Raw genomic sequence first — 22,548 nt, forward strand, 5'->3', positions numbered from 1 at the left:
TGGTGCTGGCAATGGATGCATTCAGTAAGGACTGGTCCAATCTCTTCCCTTGTGCTTACCCCCTCTTCGTTTCCTCCCTTGTTTAGGACACTTCTTACAGTGGGTCTTTCTGGTAGCCCCATCACTGAACATGCTTGCTCTTTCAACTGTGGGGGAATTATATTGTGACAGTCAATCCAAAAATCCAGTTCAAGAGCTGGTGGTGGGTGTTGTTGTTAAGAATGGCTAGTTCAGATAGCCCTCGTTTGGCTGTGCACACAATTCAAACTAAACCTTCTGATAGTGCCCTATTGGCTAGTTCAATCAGGGTTTCCTCTGCTGAGCCTTCTTACTTTCTCCTCTCCTCATACTCTTCTGCTCCCTTCTTCTTTAGCCACATACTTCTCTCTTCCATCCAGCCATGTCATCACTCCAGCTTCATGTGTGGGATTTGTCTGGTCCCTTACACAATGGTAGGGACTCTTCACGTGTAGCCTTCTTCATGTCTCATTTTGTTCACATCTCCTACTTAGATATTTATCAGCAGAAATGGTGTATTTATTGCTGATGGTCTCTGCATTGATTCGTCTCACCTTCTTATCTTTCTGTTCCCCATCTGTCTGAGATTTTGACATGGCTCTTTGACAAAGGCTAGTTTATCTTCACTATTGCTGGTTAGTAGGCAGCTCTCTTGGCTACTTTCTGGTTTTCCCATTTCCATCTGGTTATTACCTCTTCAGTTCCTACTGTGTTCTTTTATTCCTTTCCCTTCCATCACCCACTCTGTCCTTTTAGCCTATATGACTGGAAACTTAATGTAGTTCTTCATACCTATACCCTACCTCCCATTGAACCTTGACTTCCCGTTCCTCATATCATCTCTCCCTTTAAACTTAGTTCCTTCTCCTTCTTGTATGGGGTTGTCGATGTTCTGACTACCATGGCATCAATTCTTCTCACATTCTATTCTGTCACTCCTGTATCCATCTCTTCCTGGATCACACTTTTCTCCCTAAAACATCTATGGCACATGAGGGTTAGTGCATTCATACCTATATCTTTTCCTTCCATTTCACATCTTTATTCCCAATTGCCTCCTCTGTCCTGTTCATACAATCTGTTTTTATTTGTCCTGCACTTCTTCCTTTTGTGATTCCTGATCCCATTTCTTCATTTCATGGACTCCTCCATCCATTCATGATATTTCTTCTGTTACTCTCACTGGATGGATTCAACAACTTATCCATTTAGCATATTCTTTATTAGATGGAGATGCCTGTAGATATTTCCGGATGTACTGCCATCGAATTTGTTACCTAATTCACTCATTGGCTGTTCACGCCCATCATCCATTGAAAGAAATTGTTCAGGCTGGCTTGTGGACATTCTCTCACACACTTGTTGCAATCTATCTCCATCTTATGGCCATTTCTTCTCATTGGGTGATAGACTGCCTTCATTCACTATTCTTCACACTCATACCATTTCTGACTGCTAGGGTGGTTGACCATGGAGGATGCCTCCTGAGTGTGACTAGTTCCACTCAGTAGAGAGTAAGGTGGTGGTGATCTGCCATGTAGTACAGCTCACCCCTCTGGCTGGCTTTCCTACTGCTACCTGGATGTCTATGTAAAGTTTTGCACCGGTCCCTCCAACATATAATATACTGGAAGTAAACATTTTCCTGCACTAAAAATGTATTTCTGATAGATACTGAACTCCATTCAGGGAGGCTGCTGTGCTGGGAGGAAGTGTAGCACTCCTATTGGTGGAGGGGTGTCGCATGCTCATTTGCATGTAAGAACACAGCAATATCACATCAAAACAAGTGGGATTAGGTGAGAGCCTCAAGGCTAGTGGCAAGCAAAAAAGTTTGCATATAGAAGGCAGCATTGAACCAGTAAAAGTTAGATGTGATAGGAAATGATTGGGACGATTAAAGAATGATGAGGCTTCGGGACAGATAATATTTTTCCCAAGGGTTTTGAAGGAGGCTAAGGATTCAATGTGTGAGCCACTTGCTAATATTTTCTGTAAGTCCTTGAGTAGTGGGTAGGTTCCAGAGGATGGAATGTTGACTAATGTTATTCCTTTTTTTCAAAGGAGGTGATAAAAATTATAATAATTATAGACCTATTAGTTTTACATCGGTATTGAAAATTTTTTTGAAAGTCTGATAAAAGATGCTTTGCAAAGTCATTTAACAAAGTTTAAAATTATGCTAGATAGACAACATGGGTTCATTAGAGGAAAATTTTGCCTTACTAATCTTTTGACATTTTTTAACCCTTTTGCAATGGGCTTGGTATAATATACATGAGTTTGTATACACGTTTGCACACATTAAGTTTTTATACTATAACTTTTAACTCATTTAGCATGGGACTGACCTCATAACCATTTTGGGCTTGTTACAGTTTTCATGCTATAACTTTTAAATTAGTATGCAAATGTTAAGGAAATTTGGCAGATTATCAGTAAACATTACAATGCTTTCATATGCAAAATATAAAATTTTTTAATTAAGTCTTGAGGTTTGTAAAGCAATGTTTTTTTTCCATACCTTTTTTTTCTTATCACATTTTGCCTATCTAACATGCCAATTAATTTTTATTTTAAGATTAAAAATATTTTTATGCATCAGAAAATTTTAAAATTTCACATGCGAAAGCTTTATAATGTCCAAATAGTTATCAAACATTTCTTAAGAAAAAAACTTTTATTTTATTTTATTTTATCTGTTATTTTCAGTAATGAATCTCTTTACGGGTTCAGTAGATTTGACCAATCTCGTAGCCACCATAAAAAATTATTAAATAAATATAACTTATGCCTCATTCATACTAGACCATTCATACTAGTACCTAACCTAGATTGAATAGCTTAAATCTCATAACATTAAACATTTATATATATTTATTGTACTTTGTAGTGTGAGTTCTTTATTACTCATATCCTTTCATGAAAATTCACTACCTGCCAAATATTTTAATATCAAAATTCAAACCTTCTCTTACAAATATTAATGAAAATTACAACTGCACTTTGTTTTCAAATAATACTTTACAGGTTATTAATCATAGCTAATTTGATATTACAAAGTGTTCTGGCACAGAGAGGACAATGACTGCCTCATAATTCATAATCTTTCTTCATCATTTGGTGCCTGCTGTCTCACTTGTTGGTGAAAAATCTCCTTTTGGCACACTTCATCTTTCAATGGCATCTACAGGCTTTCTTGGCTATTCTTGGATGCCTTTGACCAGAACTAAGGTTTGGTTGCCCTGGCTGGCAAAAGCCTGGTAATTCTATAGATACTGCTCAAATTTTAACTGGCTTGGCACAACTCGTCAGGGTCAGATTTCAATCAGCCATTCTATGTGCATCAGATTATGGCAGTTTCTTATTCTTCCCGAGTCTGCAGCATAAATGAGAAATATGACATGGACCTTCATAGCATTGGCAAAAGTCTGATGTCCAGGGGAGGACTTTTCTTAGACCTAACTCTGGAGTACTCTTGTTGTGCAAAATGCCCTTTCTTCAAGCATGAAATATTTTTAAACTTAAAAAACATAAGAGTTCAAGTAAAGGGAAACACACACACACATCAGCATAAAAACAGAAGACTGTGCAATAATACTCTGTGGTCATAGTACCAACTTTTTCTCCTTCCTATCTACTCTGTGGTATTTTCAGATGAAATTAATTTCCCTCAAGAGTCACAAGACAGATCCACAGAGTAACAAGAATTTTATTACAAAATAATTCTGAGTTCTATGTGTTGGCTGAATTTCAGAAAGAAAGTGACTTGACAAAATATAAAACACACAGTAAAAACAAATCTTTATTTAAACTCAAAAAATGATCAAATTTAAATAAACTTATAGGACAAAGAACAATGGCTTTACTTGATAGTTGGCTCTCTAAACTCTCCTAAGAACTCACTAAGAGGTTTATTAAAAAAATTTTTAGTTCTTGAGATTAAACATTAGGAAAGTATGTACCTATTTAAGTTAAAGAAAGAACTTAAAACTTACCAAACTGAGAGCTTGACCTTATAAGAGAGACAGAGCTGACTAAGAGATTGTAATGTTATGTACCAAATTCTGTAATAATGCTCTTCTCAAGATGCAAGTGTTACCTTTGTCATTGTTGATCAATCCCATTTAAACATTAGGGAGATTATAATCTTGATGTATCACCTGACTGACCAATGGAGAAAACTGCTGTCTTCTTTCATACACTAGATGCAGCTATATCTCCCATGGACAGACCAGGTGTTAGTTTTGGAGAATGACTAAGAACAATGGCAGCTAGAACAAAAGCAACTAAATTACTTTCTTGACAAATTCTGAAAAAATATAAAAACAATAAGGTAGAAAATGCATGCTAATTATATATATCACAGGAGCATGACTTTTGCCAATATACATCAGCACAGCTACCCTCACTGGCAATGAGGTGACTTGTGGCCAAAAAAGTGCATGAGGTAGTGCTCTTTCATGCAAACATTGCATTCACACAACTAGAAGCACAGGCCATTGCAGGAAGTGCTAGCTTGTAATGAGAATTACAACTTAAAGCAAGTTCAACTAAATATGAACAAAAGAATGATCTTAATGTGAGCACAAAATAACCATAATACATTCAGTAAATAAAGTGAGTACAAAAACAAAATTTTCAAAGATAGAAATTAATAAACACTGTCAGAAAAATAGTTTGTCATGCCTTGCAAAACAAAATGTGACTACCAAAGATGCCACTGCATGCTTTAAATTTTATGTACAGCACGTGAAACTGATACACGATTATAATTCTCAGTTTCAATGACTCATGTAATTTTTGAAAGTGTAACTTAAATTTATATTGTAATAAGCAATAACAGTTTTTCTTGGGTAAATATTCAGAATGTTGCACCATTTTTGTGTGTAAGTTGTTGTATTTGATTTTCTTTTTATGATAAATCTCCATAATTTTGCTTTTTTGTAGAAAGAACATGAGATTTTACAAATAGATGTTAATGAAAATGAAGCATCTTTCAACAAAACCTTCCCAGAATTGATGCAGGACATCAAAGAATGTAGGTTTATCTTCTTTTTAACTTCATTTCTTAATATTTTAACTGAATACATGTGATTACAAGTTTTACACATTTTCTATGCATTTTTAATTTTAAAGATTTATTGTAAGACTAAAAATATATTTTTAAAATCCAAATTATGAAATACCACCTTTGGCCATGTCTGTGTTCATAAAATGTGTCCATATTTTAATAATTACAGTAAAAACTTGCTTAATATTCTAATAAACTTAAGTCATTAATATTTGTGGTGTTTTTTGTGAAATTATCAGAAAACTGTTTCATTTTCCTGCTTTTGTCTAATTTTTGTTGTTTAGCAATATTTGTATATATATGTGATTGTAACATTTTTAAAATTCATGAAGGTAAGCACCTTGAAATTATTCACGTACATTTATTATTCATTGTAAGTAAAGAAATCAAAAACATTCATATAATTTCTTTCTTTATTTGAATATGAAAATCTTCTGTATTTCTTCCTTTCTGTCAATTCTATTTGGGTATGGGATGATTGTTGTTAATTTTCTTATTATTTTTCCAGTGGAACCTATCTGTCAATCTCAACAAAATACTGCATTATGCACCTTGGATTTGAAAGTTTCTAACTTTGTAAGTAGCATTTAAAGTAACTCTATTGGTTTGAAGTTGTACTATCAAGCATGTTTGATTGCTTTTCCAACTCTGATGTAAGTCAGTGTTTAATGCTTTTTTGTTGTTAAAATTTAGCTTTTTATAGAAAAAGATGTTTAATAAAACTCTTTTTACGTCAAACAAGTTCATAAATTTTTCATGTATTTCTAATTCATGTGTAGCCTCACAATTATTTCCCATTTCTTATCTCTCTCACAAAAATCTTTCTCAATTAGTACTGCCCTCTATTGGTGCAAATGTTTCGCTTGCCACTAGCCTTGTAACCCCCACTTCTTTCTTCATATCTACATGCAAATGATCATGCAACAACCCTCCACCAATAGGGGTGTGACACTACCTCTATTGTAACTAGCATCCTCTCTAATAATGCACCTGTTAATCATTTCTCGATTGGCAGTCTTACTATACAAACATGTCGGTTTTTGCTTGCAACTTAGTGATTATATCCATGGTTTTTACTTTCGAGGGTTTTCTAATTTAGTCACTTTCATTTTTTCTTTTTTTAGTAGAGAGTCGTGAGTTAAATTTCATTACCTACTCTCCCTTTCCTAAATTTTTTTGTTTTCAACTTTTTGAGTTATGCACTCACAGTTTCAGGTGGTCATGACTACCACTGCTATTGCTGCTATGATGGATTTCCCCTTTACATTTGTGGGGGCAATTACACAGTTGTCAGCCATGGGCATGATGGCTGTGTTCTATTGGGAATTGTACCATTTTTGGCACCATTCTGTATAGCCTGTTTAGTAGCCTGTCATGCCAGTGTGTCTGAATGGGTGGATGTGACTTAGGGTGGTTTGTTTTTACCCTCCTGAATATGCTTTATTGTCACATTTCTTTTAGGCGGGTATTGCCTGAGTCTCCTTTGCCTTTTGTAGCCATTGTTTCCTGAGGTATGTTATTTTTTGTCTTTGTTTTCTGTTTCCTTGGATTTTACCCATGCCCTCTTTGGGTCTTCTTTGGTTTCCCTTCTTACCCAGATTATGGTGTTCATGATCATTGTTTTGGGGTACACTGCATTTGGGGGTCAGTATGTTTTTTCCCCCGTGTATGTTGGCGTATCATGTTTTTGCTTTTCTCGTTCCATATACCCATAATTCTCTTCATACCTTTTGGATTTTTTTTCTTCTCCCAGTGTGAGGTTCGGACCCTAATGATTTGGGTTGCATTTCCCTACCTCAGAACCTTCCCATTCATTTATTACATTATCCATTATTGTCTGTGTTTCATCCTCCTTTTGCCTTTTGTTTGGGGGTGGTTCTATAGTTTCATTATTTGTCTATTGGTCATCATCATCTCCTTTTTGCTACAATGGCACGCATTTCCTCTTCAGCCTTTGCTGTACAGACATGGCTGCTCTTAAGTTGGGTGCTCCTAGGTTGGGATCCTGTTTTCTTTAGGGTTCTTTTACCCTCCTCTTCAGTACATGCATTGAATATGGCACCTTTTTCTATCAAGAGGTGTTGGGGGTCTTCCTGACTATTTGGAGACTGAGGTTGTTTCAACAAGTCTCCATAACTCCATTTCCACTTTTCCACCCTATTCTATCACCATCCACTTTATTTCACTCTCAGTGGGATCCTGTTTTTTTTCCAGCATCAGTCAGAGGTGGCTTGGGTCTTACTTCTCCAGGGTCCCTTCTATGAAGAGATTATTCTCAGTTGGAGGTTCTCACTCTTGTTTTGTGGATGATGTAGGTCAATTTGTCAGATACATGTCTCTATTTTCCCATTTCCCCAGCATCCAAACATTCCCCATCATCAGTTTAGGGTGTTTTTGTTCAGCTTTGTCCTCCTCTGCTTCCTTTTCTGAGCTTAATGTATACTTTTCCAGGGGTAGCTGGATACTTATAGCTTCTTAACTAACCATATCTGCTCTCCATACTCAGTTTCTTCTTCAAGAAGCTGCCTATGTGGGATTGCTTACCACAGTGGGGATTGCATTCATCACGCCTGATAAATTTCTAGTTTTCTTGGTGTGTTTTTCATCTCAATTCTTTGTTGAAACCAACCTCTTCCCCTTCAGTTTAGAGTTCTGGTACATCCTTTAGGTGGCTTCTCATTTTTCTCTCTTTTGTTATTGCATATGATGTTCTCTCTCATTTGGGGACATGGGCTTCTCTTGCAGCCCTAGTTCATCTTGGTTGCACCAACTTGTACCATCCTCTGTGGGGTTTTGAATCACCAGGCATTGACTTGTTTGTGATCCCTTGGATGCTCCTCTTACACTTTCCCTCATTCACAGTCTGTATTGACTGTTGAATAGGACCACTTATGCTGATGGAATTCCTCTTCCTTTTTCTCATTTGGATTGTCACTTTTTTTGGATGCTTTTTTATCCATTTTGGAAGCATATTTTGACACTTGGGAGATTTGGGGAACTCTTTTTGACTCCACTTTCCTTTTCACTCTCTTTACACTTTTTGCTGTTTGTTGGACAGTACTTTCCTTCCTACTGGCTCTTTGGGACAAGGTAGTGATGTTTCACTCCAACAATTCTGTGGTAGGTTCTACATCACTATGCATGGGGGCATCTGGCCAAGTGTCCTTTGTTTTTGAACATTGGGTCTCCTGTATTTTGGGCCTACTGTCATTATATCATTTTGCTGGCATGTCATTGTCAGGAGAACATAAATCTGGTTGTGGATTGATTATCCTGTCCTGACAGGGTGGTCTTTGGATCATCTAGTTTTTCAGGTTTTTTAGACTTATTATACCAACACTCACTACACTAATAAGGTTTCACAGTACCCCACCCCCCTCATGGCCCCCTTGCACCCTTGTCTTCAAAATTAAATTGGGCAGACTAATCAAACTATTCTATCTGAATGAATGCATTTTGGCTTTTATGACTCCTCCTATTTCGAGAAATTAAGTGTGACGCGACGCACACTGGCTTTTATATAGGTTAGATAGTTCATATTAAAGGGACCAACCACAGTATAAGTTAATACAATGTACAGATTTATTATGATTAAGATTTTTTTTATGTTTATGAAATGAAAGTAATCATTTATAGAATAAGTTGATTAACTTTATTGCATGAAAGAGCAAAAGCTACAACTAACTGCATTAATTCTCAATCCTTAAAAAAATATTATGGGAAATGCATGTTTTATGAAAAACTGTTGTCAACATTATTTCAAAATGCTAAAAAACATTAGTGCTCTAATATTGTATACAAAAATCACTTAAGTTCTAGAACATCCCATTAACTGTATTGGAGAAGGAATGTTTACCATAATTCTGAACTTACTATGTGTGTGTCTATGAAAAATGTGACAAACTTTTAGTCAAATGTACAAGTCTTTTGTACACAAAAAATCAGATGTGTTACACAGATATTTATACTCAAGATAAGTTTATGAATGGATGATGCTAGTCTGACTCGGACAGAGTGCAAGGTGATGTTCATGTGAAGAATAAACAAACTTTAGTCCATTATACAGCCTGCATATTGCATTTATATAACCTCTAGAACCTCCAAAATGTATATCTAAAGTTTTTAATTATCTCTTTATACTGTATCAGATATTTGCTCTCCTCTACCACAAAGTATTGCTAAATCTGCAAATAGGTAAAAGGAATAGTTGATAATTCTGACATCAAATACATAATACCATATTGAATGGCATTCTATGAAAGGTTGTGAAATGTGCACTTTGACCTCTACCAGTGCACATAGTTTTAACCATTTGACTGTGTTTTGGAGTCCCAAGCAGTTTTATAAACATTAGTTATGTTTAACAATGTATTCTAAAAGTTTGTGGAAATTTATATTATACAACAAATTTAATTTGTACTGATAGTCAGCTTGATTCATTGTTTCTGCGTGTTTTTTTTATAGCATACGCCAACTCAAGAGGTTGTTTTGACCTCAGCTCAATCAACTACAAAACTACCTTTTGAAGATTCAGCTCTGAAAGAGAAAACCCAAATTCATTCTGTTGCAAAAGATTCAAAAGGATCTTTAGGTACACAATCAGTCATAGAAAGAAGATGCAAGAAACAATCTGCTACACAAGATTTAAAAGACCCATCCTTTGCACACTCGGCTAGAGAAGTGAAGGGCCAAACTCAATCTGTTGCACAAAATTTGAAAGACCCATCTTTTGCACAGTCAGCTAGAGAAGGGAAAGGCCATACTCAGTCTTTTGCACAAGATTCAAAAGAACAATCTTTTGCACAATCGGCTACAGAAGGAGAAAGAAAAGCACAATCTGATTCACAAGAATTGAAAGAAACATTTTTAGAGCATTCAACTATGGAAAAAAAATGCAATTCACAATGTGCTGCACAAGTAAGGAATTACATTGCTTACAAATAAATTATTATATTATATTATATTATTATTAGAAGTATCTTGAAAACATAATGATATGCAATTTATAAGGAAAAGTTTTTTTCAGTGAGAGGTGACTAATATACATTTTACAAAAGCAGTGTCATGCATGCTTTTCAAATTGGGGGAATTATGAGGCCATGTATCCTGAGCAATAATATATGTTATTCGCATGAAATACCATTTCTTTTTTATCTACAAACATATATTCTTTTTTTTACCATAGTTTGTATATGAATTTGCTAGAGAATATATATATGAATAATTAAAATGTTATAAATGTATTGATATACAGGGCTATTTAGACAAAGAAATATTTCATTAATTATCTCTTTTGTTGAGAATCAATCTCATCAATTTTATGCTTATTGCTCTTATTATGATGTGAATTAGAAAGTTAAGCTTAATTTGCATCTATGACTTCACACCTAAATCAGGTAGAATAATAGGAGTTATTAGAATAATAAAATTAGTTTTTATTATAAAATCAATATGCTAACCAAAATTTTTGTAATACTGTCATATGTAATTTTTATTTAATGTCTTGCATAAGTAATCAAAAATAGTCTTACTAAAACATTTCACAGGATTGACAGGAATATTTAAGACTCTTGAGAAAAGTTTATAGGCTGCAGAGGGCTAGAAAGTTTTGAGGAGCTAATTCATCAAAGCTTGTAGGTTTTAAGAAGTTTGTTTTAACAAAATAATATAAAAAGCTATATATTTAAATTTATGCAACTGCTTCTCTCAAATCATTTCCAAAAGCCACAATGTAAAGAAAATTTTAAAAAATCCAGCATTTACCATGCACTTAATCAAAATTAGTTTCATAACTAAGCAAGGGCCAAAAGTACAATACAAGCTTTTTCAAAACCATAATGCATTAGAATTTTAAATAGTTTTATTGTCAAGTTGTTGTGATGGCTCCTGTTCATTATTAACCTAAATATCACATGACTAAGCAAGCATGTATGCAGGGGGGTTTGAGGGGATTCAGCTGAACCCCCTATTTTTGTGATGTAAAACAGTTATGCTTATATAGTTATAGCGTAGCCGCTTATGGTATTTAACATTTCCTACATTGTCTACATTCTTCTGATGAAGCATTACAATAATTGCATGCCCACCAGACCTCCTAAAAACAATATGTGTTGGCTTTTGATCTCACAAATTAGACCCCTCATTTCAAACATTCTGCATGTGGGCTTGTTAAGTAAGATTATTTCTCTGGCACTAACTTTAAGTGGTTCATTTCCTTTTCCTTACTATCTTTTAATCCATGAATCAGAAGGAATGTATTTGAACTAGCTGTTTACCTAATGAGTTAATGCTCATCTAAACCATATGGATTGTCATAACTTGCTACCAACCAGAACTTTGTTTTATTAAAATTTCATTTATCAGTCAGTCAAATGAGATCATGCACTCACATTGCTGCTATTAATTAATCTCTTAGAATTTTGGAGTTTTTTTTTATTTTGAAACTTTAATTATTATATCAAGACAAATTAATGAAAAAGTGTATTGAAGAAGCTCTTTATTTTATGATGTATGTCATTTCAACATACTCTAATCCTGATTACACATCTGCTGGTCTTTTTTATTTCTCTCAAGTATGTTATATTTTCATTACTGAACCTAGGATTTGGTGGCTGTGAAATTTGGTTTCTTTTCTTTTTCCACCTTCTCAATAACTAGCCTCTTGCCTCATATTGTCTTATGTACCTCTTTCATGATTGATATTTGTCTACTTCTTTTGCAGGCTAAAGAGCTACACTCTCAGCCACTTCCAGTTGCCATGGGCATCATGTGTTTCTGTCAACCCCATTTTTTCTGGTTCTTTTTCAGGCTTTTTGATTATATCTTCTATGAGTATGTAGACATTGTTCTCAGTGGGATTTCAGTCTGGTGTTAAGTTGCATGACTTCTCCATTTGAACCAATTTCAACTTGTTCACTCTACCATTTTTCCTTGAAGACTTAAATAATTGATTTTTTTGTTATTTATTTCTAGGAGAAAACGATTAGACATTTTTGCAGTTGACACTACACATACTCTTTTCTTTTTTTCCAGGAAGGCTCTGTAATTATATCCTGGTAAAGCCTTCCTACCAAAGACTTGGCCTGTGAGAAATGATCATCACTGTTGTTTTTTTTTCTATTGTGTTACCTTCTTTTGCTACCCCTGATCCTCCTTCTGAAAAATGTTTTCTGTTTTTGGTCAAGGCTGTTTGCTCGTATATTGCAAGAATGGAATATTTTTGAGGGAATCAACATTGATTCTTTCTCCCTTATGATGATTTTCCTTCCATGGCTGAAAGGGCGAGCATGTTTGGTGTGAAGGGGATTTGAACCCGCGACCCTCAGATTTCGAGTCGAGTGCCCTAACCACCTGGCCATGCCGGCCCCTTCCATGGATCCTAAACCATCTGCATTAATGAATAAGCTTGTACTTCTGATCTGTCTTTTTAAATCAGAATGATCTCAACCATCTTAAGCATGAATTTCATGTTACATTTCATCACATTTGCCATTTGGTCATGCCTTTGGCCTTCTGGTCTCTGAACCCTTTACAGGCCTATATGGGGATGAATCTGAATATTTGTTTTGTTGCAATACCTTCATCTCATTGCTGTGTCTTCAGTTTCTGGATTCCATTTGCCACCTGACTCATGATGGAGTCCAAGACTTGAAAGTTATTATATATTCTTTTCATCATCCATAGTTAACCTTTTCAAGGATTTTTGGGATTGTAAATAATTTTAACTTTAAAACAGGTACTACAAAACGAGAAAGATAAAATAGTTAATTGCAGTCTTATGTATCAAGAATCTGTACTTATATCGATTTGTCTAGTCAAGACTAATGCATTTTCTTTAATTTTTCCATTTATCATAGGCAACCCAAGTATCTCTGTATTAATCTAATGCCTATTTTCACAAATCTATGGTTTTCTGAGATTGAGAATTTATCTTATTATGAAAAAATTTAAAAATCATAATCACTTCTTCTGTGAGACTTCAGTTATGGATTAATCCAGTCAGGATTCTTGCATGTCACATAAACCTCTGCATTTGTCCTAGACAAAATTTCACCCTCTATGCTGGAGTTCAATAAGAGGATCTTGTTCTTTGGAAGTGGATGGAGGGTGTCATTTGGTGACTGATGATGCCTCAGCAGGTGTCAGGTTTCATAGGGCCAAGATTCTTTGCAGAAGATGTTTGTGACTTGTTGGCAATAACTTTCAACAATATAAAAACAACACACAATTCTCTCATTTGAAAATAATACATACTAAACAAGTCAAACATACACACAAGTGTTTGTTACACCAATAATCACCACAGTTGAATGCAGAGCTTTAAATAATTCTCTTTTCCTTCAAAAGTATCTTCAGGATGGTTCAGTTACTTTAGAACCCAATTAACAAGCTAAATTATTTTTCTCTACTTTGTTATTACAATATAATCTATGATTATTACACTTTAAAAGTCACCACTATACACTCTTTGTGGCTGAACTTACAAACACACTCTAGATCTATTTGACTATATCTCTCACTAATGTTGTCTTACTTTCACTGACTTACTTGTATTAACTTTGTTGCCTATATATACATATATTGTGTGACTGAGGCCTAGAACTTTCTACAAACTATGAGACATTATGATGTAACAATACTTACTTAAAATAACAAAAAAAATTCAGAAGGCTTGAATAACATGATGTCAATTCACAACAAACTTGCCATTACTATTGCTTCTAAAAATAATGTTCTTTTATGTTTGTACTATATAAACTAAATAATATTCTCGTATTAAACTTAAAGTGAAAAGTCATGTATATCTAACAATAAGCCCTCTTCAAGAAAAATATTTCAATATTTTTTATATTATATACAAGACTGTTCTCAGTTCATCCACAAAGTTTGCTCATACAATCTGCACCAACAGTTTAGTTTCACCATAATAGCCTCTTGGTTACCCATACCCATAGGTTTGGAGTCGAACTTCGTAATGAGGTTCAGCTTCTGGAAATTTATTCAGAATCAATTCGAGCTATCCCTCTTCTTCACGATTACCACTGGTGCACAGAAGGCTGAATTAAAGGCTCAGTGATTTCAGCTTCTGACATTGTTTCAACTTCTTGCTTGATTAGGTCTCTCATCTCATAAGGCATCTGGTAGGGCTTCACTTTTACTAGATCCCTGGTCGTGGTCTCGATCTTGTGTTACACAAGGTCTGTCTTGCCTGGTCCATCTGTGAAGATATCTGCATACTGACATAGTAGATCTTGTAGCTCTTTCTTCTGCTTGCCAGTCCGTTCTTCACTGATGTTGACGTCTTTGGATGTCTCATCTCCACCCAGTGGTCTTAGATCTAATAGGTCTTCTATGGCAAAGCCACTGTCTTTTGGTTCTGTGTCTATGACAACTACACCTGCCATGTCCATCAGCGCCTTAGTAGCAGCTCCAGTTAGGTCTTCTCTCCTCTCAAAGTACCTCTTCAACAGGTTGGCATGATAGATATTTGTCTTCCCATCCACTTTCACCTTATAGTCCATTCAGTTGATCACTTCCTGCACTTCAAAAGGTCCTTTCCACTGCAGGTTAAGTTTGTTGTTGTCTTTATATAGCAATAAGATCTTTCCTGCCTTGCATGGCATTACAGATATTGGAAACAGGACCACCATTAGAAGTTGCAACTCCAACCAGGATGGTGATCATCTATGTTTTGATATCCCATTGTACTGTCCTCACATTGCTGAGCCCATCGCTAGATACTTCTTGGATCTTTCTTCTTTCTATGGTTTTCCATGAGGGCACAGTCATTTGACCAATCATGGGACTCACTGGACATTTTTGATTTGGATGAATAAGTGCTACTGCCTCTGGAGTATGTCCTTCATATTAATTTATTACAAAACTATGTCCTTCATGGTTCACTACTTTGAAAACCTTCTTTGACAGGAGGCCCGGGATGGCCAGTTGGTTAGGGTGCTCGACTCACAATCTGTGGGTTGCGGGTTCGAAGATAGCCCTTGTGTAGCTTTGCGTACAATCCATAACAAACAAGCAAACAATTTCTACAGGGGCAAAACATAATATTCCTCCTTCTTGTGTCACATTGTTGGCTCCAACAGTTCAATACACCACTATCACTCAGAAAACCGACCCCATTTGCCTGAATTAAAGGTTTTCATAGGTAGAGAGGTACCCTGCTGAGAAGAATGCCTTCTTTTAGAATGTCCTTTAGATCCAGTGTTTTATTTTGTAAGGCTGGTCTGTTCCACTCATTCTCCTTCAAACCCAGTTTTCTGCAAATTAATTTATGGTTCTTGATTTTACCCTGACTTTGCTTTGCTACATATTTCTTGGATTATTATCTTTTTGTCCTGTAGTTTTATATTTTTCTGTTTCTGTACACGTTTATCAACTCTACCACCTTTAAAGTATGGATATTCTGGCTTTCAATATTTCAGAGGTCTGTCTACCTGATGTGAATTTTACATTTTTAGAATTAAAATGAATTTCAAACAGGTACGTGCCTATGAAATATCTTCTTTTCCACCTTTCCACAACCAAATTTTTAACATGGCCACAACTTTCATTAAAATCTAAATTATGGCAGAAAGCACAGCTTATGTAAGATCTTCGGATGCTTGCACAATAAGTCATGTGGAGGTTAGGAGAGTGGAGAATTAGGGGTAAGTGATGCATGCTATTCAGATGTTTGAGTCACATATTTTATTATCAGTGTTAATTCAAATTCAACAAGGAAAGGCTTACAGTATTTCAGAAGTAAGTACCTGTTTAAAATTTATTTTTAATCACAAAAATATACAAGTTTTATCAGTTAAAGTAGAAAGTACTGAATTTATTCAATTCCATGTATCTGTTTTAAATCATGTGGTTTTGAAAATATTAATTTCACCTTAAAAGATATTTTTGTAGGAAGAAATGCTTGTTTAGTGTTTTTCTTATTATATCTATTAAAATTAAAGATTTAACCATGTTGTTATAGGTGCCCACTCTTCCAAAAACTGGCCAAGAAGTTGTAGTGTATTTCAATTCACAAACAGAAGCAGAGAGCAAAATACAGTTTTTCTACCTTGTTCCATCACCAAAGAAACAGTATAATCCATATGATTTAGCTGTTGTGCCAAAAAGTAAAGTAAGCATTATTTTGTCTAGGTGTTATACAAAATTTTAATACTTCCATTTTTTCTATTTTCCCCCACATAGTGTAGCACTTATGTGATTTTTTTCTTTTTACCACTATACCCAACTTATTACAATATCTTTAGTTATATTATATTAAGAAAACGTGTAGGTTCAGAAATGATACACATCTCATCATCTTCCCAGTGTGTTTGTCTTTTAGATTTGCATGCCACTAGGCAAATCTCACCTAAGCTCATGAGATTTCTCATGATTTGCGTGACTGCATAATGACATTATGCAGTAAAAGCCCTCCACTAATAGGAGGGCACACACAACCTCCATATATGCTTTCTCACTCTTGATCTTCATTCTATTCCTCAGCACTGAATACATCAGATGTGTTTTTCTTGGTCAATTTAACAAGATTTGTGATGTTTAGGAAACTTAATTTCCATCTTTTTCATCAAATTCTGAAGTTCATGTAAAATCTTCTTCTACTTATGTGAGTGACTAATTTCATCACCCAGGTTGTGTAAAAACTATGGCTTATGGAGGTACATTCCCTGAGAAGGATATGGCAGCCATTGTGAATAGGATAGTGGGTTCTTTTATGCTACCAGGACATTCAGCTCCATTCCCTTTTTCAAGCATTCCTTCACCCGTTTGTGAGATTAATGAGGAAGATGAATTTGATTGTTCTTTCACCAGGTTAGGCTTTGGCAAATACTTTTTCTGTTGAAGAGAAACTTAAAATTTATCACATTCTTTGGCCTTGATTTGTCAGGTAAGCACCATTCTTTTTCTTTCCTCTGTATCATTTATTTCTTCTTGTTCCCTAATTTTTAATCCTAACCCTAACTAATTTTGTTTACCATTCCTGGATCACTTACATTTCTGTGACGTCAAGTCTCACCCCACCCATATATCTGACTCTTATGTACTTGATTTTAGTTTTTTTGCATCCTCTTTCATAATTCTTACATTTAGGATTGCCCTTGCTTATTGGAGGGGGAGTGGACTATTGCCATTGATTTTGCTCTCCAGTACCCAATACTCCTGTCTTTGCCTGATTCACACTGTTTTTTACCTCTCCTCTCTACACCTTTAGTCTGAGGGGTTCCACCACACCCTAGAAACCTTTTCAGGTGATTTTCCTTCACTTCTCCAGTGTGGCTGTTCTGCATCTACCATTCATTACTCACTTGCCTCTTTGTTACTGGGGATTGTTGGGTAGGGATACTCTTCTATCCTGACTTGGACTTCTTCCTTCCTTTCTATTAGCCCTTTACCTAGCCTCTTTCTTTGCCCTGGGCTGGAGTTTGGAGGTATTCCTGATTTGATTGAATCAAGGGCTGAGGTTGCCTATCATCAAACCTTGCATTCATACTTTGTTTCCACACTGTCCCCAACCCTACCCTTTACCATTGTACCTCACCTTAGTCCCTCTCTTTTGATTTACAACTTCCTTTTCTATCCGGTATCAGACTTGTTGAGCTTGTTGGTGATGTTTCTGTCATGTTAGGTCCCATGGATGCCTGGCTGTCATGGTTTGAGCTTCTGTAGCCATACTTTTCTATTCACACAAGGGTTTTTATACTTTGTCAGGGTTTTATATATGTGGGCTGGGATTCTTTTACAGTAGGTATCTGTATAGTGTAAAGAATTTTTGTACCTACGTTTGACTTGTTTTGAATATATTATTTTAAAATAAGTGGATTGTGGGCTGTCCATTTATTGCTCAAATTTATTGCCAACAAGTCAGTTTTATCTACCACTCTAAATAATTATCTTTTCTTGTCAAAAGTCCACACAGGCTGATTCAATTACTTTAGAATCCAATCGACAAGACAAATTATTTTTCTCTATTCTTATCACAATAGCAGTGAATAATTCACTTACGTTACCCTGTGGATTACCACTGTTGTATCTTGAACTTTAAATAATTATCTTTTTTTGTCAAAGTCCACACAGTCAGGTTCAATTACTTTAGAACACCCCTTTGACAAGACAAATTATTCTCCTTATCTCTGTTAAACTGTGAAACTCATTTTAAGATATCACCTGTTAAGGCTAATCACTCACACACTGGCTAACTTCATATTTTCTGACCTAACTTCACTCTGACTGAACTTTACTTACTTACTTCACTTAACTTGGTTACCACAGTTGTATCCAGATCTTTAAACAAGTGTCTCTTTTTTTTTGTCAAAAGTCCACATAGGCTGGTTCAGTTACTTTAGAACCTAGTTGACAAGACAAATTATTTTTTCTATTTCCGTTGTTACAATACAGCTGTGAAATGCACAATAGAAATTGACCATTAAGGCTGATCACTCACAGGCTGGTTAACTTCATGTTTTCTTTAACTAACTAACTTTTTCTTGCACTCACTTGGTCACCTATATATATATATATATATAAATATATATACCTTGCCCAACCGAGGCCTTGAACTTTCTACAATACTCACATAGTGAGAAAAACTTAGAGGTTTTGAGAAAGATGATGTCGACAATGCAACAACAATTGAACTACACACACAACATATGACTCTTTCCAAGTTACATAATGAAAATATTTGTCATAACTATTGCCTTTAAAATAATTACTTTTAACACTGTTATTATGAAAACTAAATAATCATTAAATGTTAAATCACAAGATCAAACTAAATAATAACTATCATACTAAACAGTCTTGTATATCCAACATACTTTTTACCCATAGATTTCCTCTCCTCCTGTAAGTTCTCATCTTGTTTCATTTTCTCATTCCACTCCCATTTACATCCAACTTCTCTTTGAGGCTGTCTTACTTACCATTCCCAACAGTTCCTCACTCTCTCTCAATATGTTATTCATGAGGGGGTTGTTTTTAACATATTCTCAGCTGAGATCTGCCTTCTGCCATCTGCTTGTGAGCTATGGAGCTTGCAGTCACTAGGATTCACACCTATCCTAACCATTCTGCATGTGAGGTTTAGTGTTTGATGACAATGGCTTCATAGGGAATGCTTATTCCTTTGGGTTTCACACAGATATGCATTTCCTCCATTGGTCCTTGCATGATCAGAAGATGCCTTATGGGATTCTTTGACCTCAGTGGCTCTCCTGTCCTTTCCTTTATTCTAGTATTTATATAGGTCACTAGACCAATCCAATATCACCATCTGTGTTCATTACCTCCATCTAAACCAGACCTATACTTCTTCACGTATACTTTTCCTTCTTGCTGGAGAGCATCCTTGAATGACAAATTTACATCAGGCACATGGACCCAGGATGAGTCCTCTCTCTATATCCACATGTTTGAACTTCCAGTAGGCTGTCAGGTATGATATCATTATTAACACTCCAACTGGATCATTTCGTTTTGTTCCATTCCAACAACTCCTTGATCTCTCCTGAATTAACTGTCATAGAGGAATCTGATCCAAAACCCTTGCTTTAAAACCATGAATATTCCTTATTGGGCCAATTCTTAACAGATTGGTTTCCTCACCTGTTATGTACCTGGTACTATGAGCCAGATTGTGGATTGCCTGTCTTGGCCAGACTGTGTTCTGCCTTCAGATGGTCTCTTCTCCTCCAGTTTCCATTGGGGGTGCTTGCTTTGGGACTTCACTCATTATTGCCTAGCCAACTCTCTCACTTTCATGCTTCCTCTCTTCAGATCATCTGTTCTTCATCCTTTGTCTCTGGCTGTTGCTACCTTCTGCCTGATATGGTCTGATACTTGTTATAATGTTCACCCACCTTTCTGGCCTTTATCTCCAGTCCTGGCCTTGACTAGAGACACTCATAGTTGTTTCCTCTTGTTGGTACCTCTTTTCTATGCCACTAACAACACAACCTCTCTTCCTCTGCCAATTATACACACTATTGCTTCAACATCGCCCGTCGCCTTTCCATCATGGGATTTTGTCCTTCCATCTTCATGTTTGGTTTAGTCTGGGCTATCACCTGTGGAACTAGACTTTCCCATCTGATCTAGGCATTTTTTCAGGGTCTCCCACTGTGAATTGCTCCCCCTTTTCTTGGAGTAGAGCAAGGAAGTCCCTTACCACTTACCAGTTTCTAACTGCTGGGGTGGTGGACCATGGAGAACCCTCACTGAATGACCTAACTGCTGGGGCTAGAACAAGGGGTGCCAATTAGTGTCTGTTCAGTAGAGTTGAGATGAGCACACTATATGCACATACCCTCCTCCTACTGCTGATGCTGTCCAACTGAGACGATGCATGCTTCATATTACACAATTCATGATATGAATTTCTGTGCCCTCCTACCACAGCTAATGTCAGCTCAAGCATCTGATGGTAGAGTTGAGGTGAGCACAAACCACCATTACACACTCTATGGCACACCTCAACTCTACTGTCAGAATTATTGTGAATGTCTGAATGCACACCAACCATGCTACACATATTTGCACCTCGATTTCTTGAGTGCAGATACTCTGATTACCATGTTCTAATTCCACCCATACCCAAGATGCATAGGGCTTATTTGCTTCTTCTTCTCTTCTAATCTGGGCAAAGAGTGTACTTGGGAGGAGATGAGATGTGATCTTCCTCTAATGTGCCCCTATAGAGCCTTTGACATCAGAAGTCACTCTTCATGGGTTTCCTTCAGGCACTTTCTGAAGGAAGCTCATCTAGGTAAATTTTGTATCAGTCCCTCCATCATACCAATGTGGGATTCTAGCTTTCTGTGTGAAGAGGAAGTGTGTATCATCTTGGAAATTTACATTTTCCTTACCTGAAAAGTAGTTCTGATAAATGTTCACCTTCTCACACACTTCCCACCCTTCCTCCCAACTTCTAATGCAACTTAGTATTCCTTGCCTCCTTAAGGAATGAAGTTGATGAGTGCAAAAGTATAGATGAGTTAGTGCAAAGGGAGGTTGTGTCACCCTTCTATTGGTGGAGGGCTTTTAATGCATAATAACACCATTATGTAGTAGTGCAAATCATGAGAAATCTTGTGAGTTTAGGTGGGAGTTGCCTAAAGACTAGTGGCATGTGCACAGGGAAGATAGCTTTCAGTGTGAAGAGAGGAATATCTATCAGAGGTACATTTTCAGGTAAGGAAAATGTTAACTTTTAAAAATAAATGAAAGACAAAAGTAAGAAACTCTGTGACCTGATTGCTTTTGAAAGGTTGATCTTTCTTTACCATGGGCAAACTGGAAATAACTAGGTTAAGTAAAGTGTGAGATAAGATGGAATGATGTCATAGTTATGAAAAGTGGGCTAACATGAAATTGTGTTCTGTGGTTTACTATTGATAAAGTATAATGCATCAGTACCTTGAAACACACTTAAAAGATCTAACATATAAAATGTACTGCTTCCTTATCAGAAAACAATCAGCATTAACTTAGACAATTATTTGTCTGAGGAAAAAGGATGAAGTACATGCTGTTTTGCAGTTATAGATGATTGGTTATCCAGCTTCCAGCTGGAATGGTCATTGAAATGTATGTACAGTGGAAGTAACCAAGACTAATGATAACATTAGGGTTACATCCATTTTCCCTAAAGCACTAGGAATGTAGCTAGTGGTGAGACATAGTGGATGTTAAAGGACAGGATAATACTGCCTTCATTTTCAGTAATGATTGTCATAAAGAAGGAAGGTATGCCCAGGTTTTGCATTAATTTTAGATAGGTTATTTGCATTAATGCTTTTCCATTACTACAAACAAATAAATGTCTGGATGCATTGGAAGGAGTTTTATGGCTCAATACTTTATACCTGGTATCTAGTTACTGGCAAAACTAGCTGGGTGATGATAGCAGATCGAAGAATGATTTTAGCACAAGAGATGGTGTGTATGAGTTTTGTGTCACACCATTTGGACTTTATAATGTGCCTGCAACTCTGGAAAGGCTATTGCATCTTATACTAAAAGGGCTGCAATGGGTGCAGTACTTGGTCCATGTTCAAAGTGTCTTGGTCTTTGGTTTTATCTGAGTCTGCAGATGAGAACTTTAAAATGATATTTCAGCAAATAAAAGGTAGTTTCAAACTGACACCAAGAAAATGTGCATGAAAGTGGAATTTCTTGATTATATTTTGGGAACAGATGGAATTTAAAGTTGTGACACACAATTCAGGTGGAGTGAGGAATATAAGAAAGCATTCCAGTCCCTGGAGCATGCTCTAGTAATCCTACTGCTGGTGTATCCACAACAGGATTGAGAGTTCTGTGAGACACCATAAAAGAAATTATTTATAAGTTTACAAATAATCTCTTTGTTCTTTTCTCATGTATATATATTTAACTACAATAGTACTAATGAAATTTCATAGATGGTATTTGAGTATACT

General features: G+C 36.0%; 1 protein-coding gene across 1 annotated transcript in view; it reads left to right on the forward strand.

The window, feature by feature from the left end:
- LOC111086777 overlaps positions 1-22,548 on the forward strand; it is a 51,093-nt gene that overhangs the window by 13,938 nt on the left and 14,607 nt on the right. The window contains exons 7-11 of the mRNA XM_022391012.1: positions 4,969-5,059; positions 5,601-5,668; positions 6,302-6,442; positions 9,557-10,009; positions 16,074-16,223. Coding sequence (XP_022246720.1) covers positions 4,969-5,059; positions 5,601-5,668; positions 6,302-6,442; positions 9,557-10,009; positions 16,074-16,223 — 903 coding nt within the window. The remainder of the gene's footprint in view (positions 1-4,968; positions 5,060-5,600; positions 5,669-6,301; positions 6,443-9,556; positions 10,010-16,073; positions 16,224-22,548) is intronic.

The sequence above is a fragment of the Limulus polyphemus genome, unplaced genomic scaffold (genome assembly GCF_000517525.1).
Source record: "Limulus polyphemus unplaced genomic scaffold, Limulus_polyphemus-2.1.2 Scaffold1424, whole genome shotgun sequence".
Classification (NCBI taxonomy): Eukaryota; Metazoa; Arthropoda; class Merostomata; order Xiphosura; family Limulidae; genus Limulus; species Limulus polyphemus.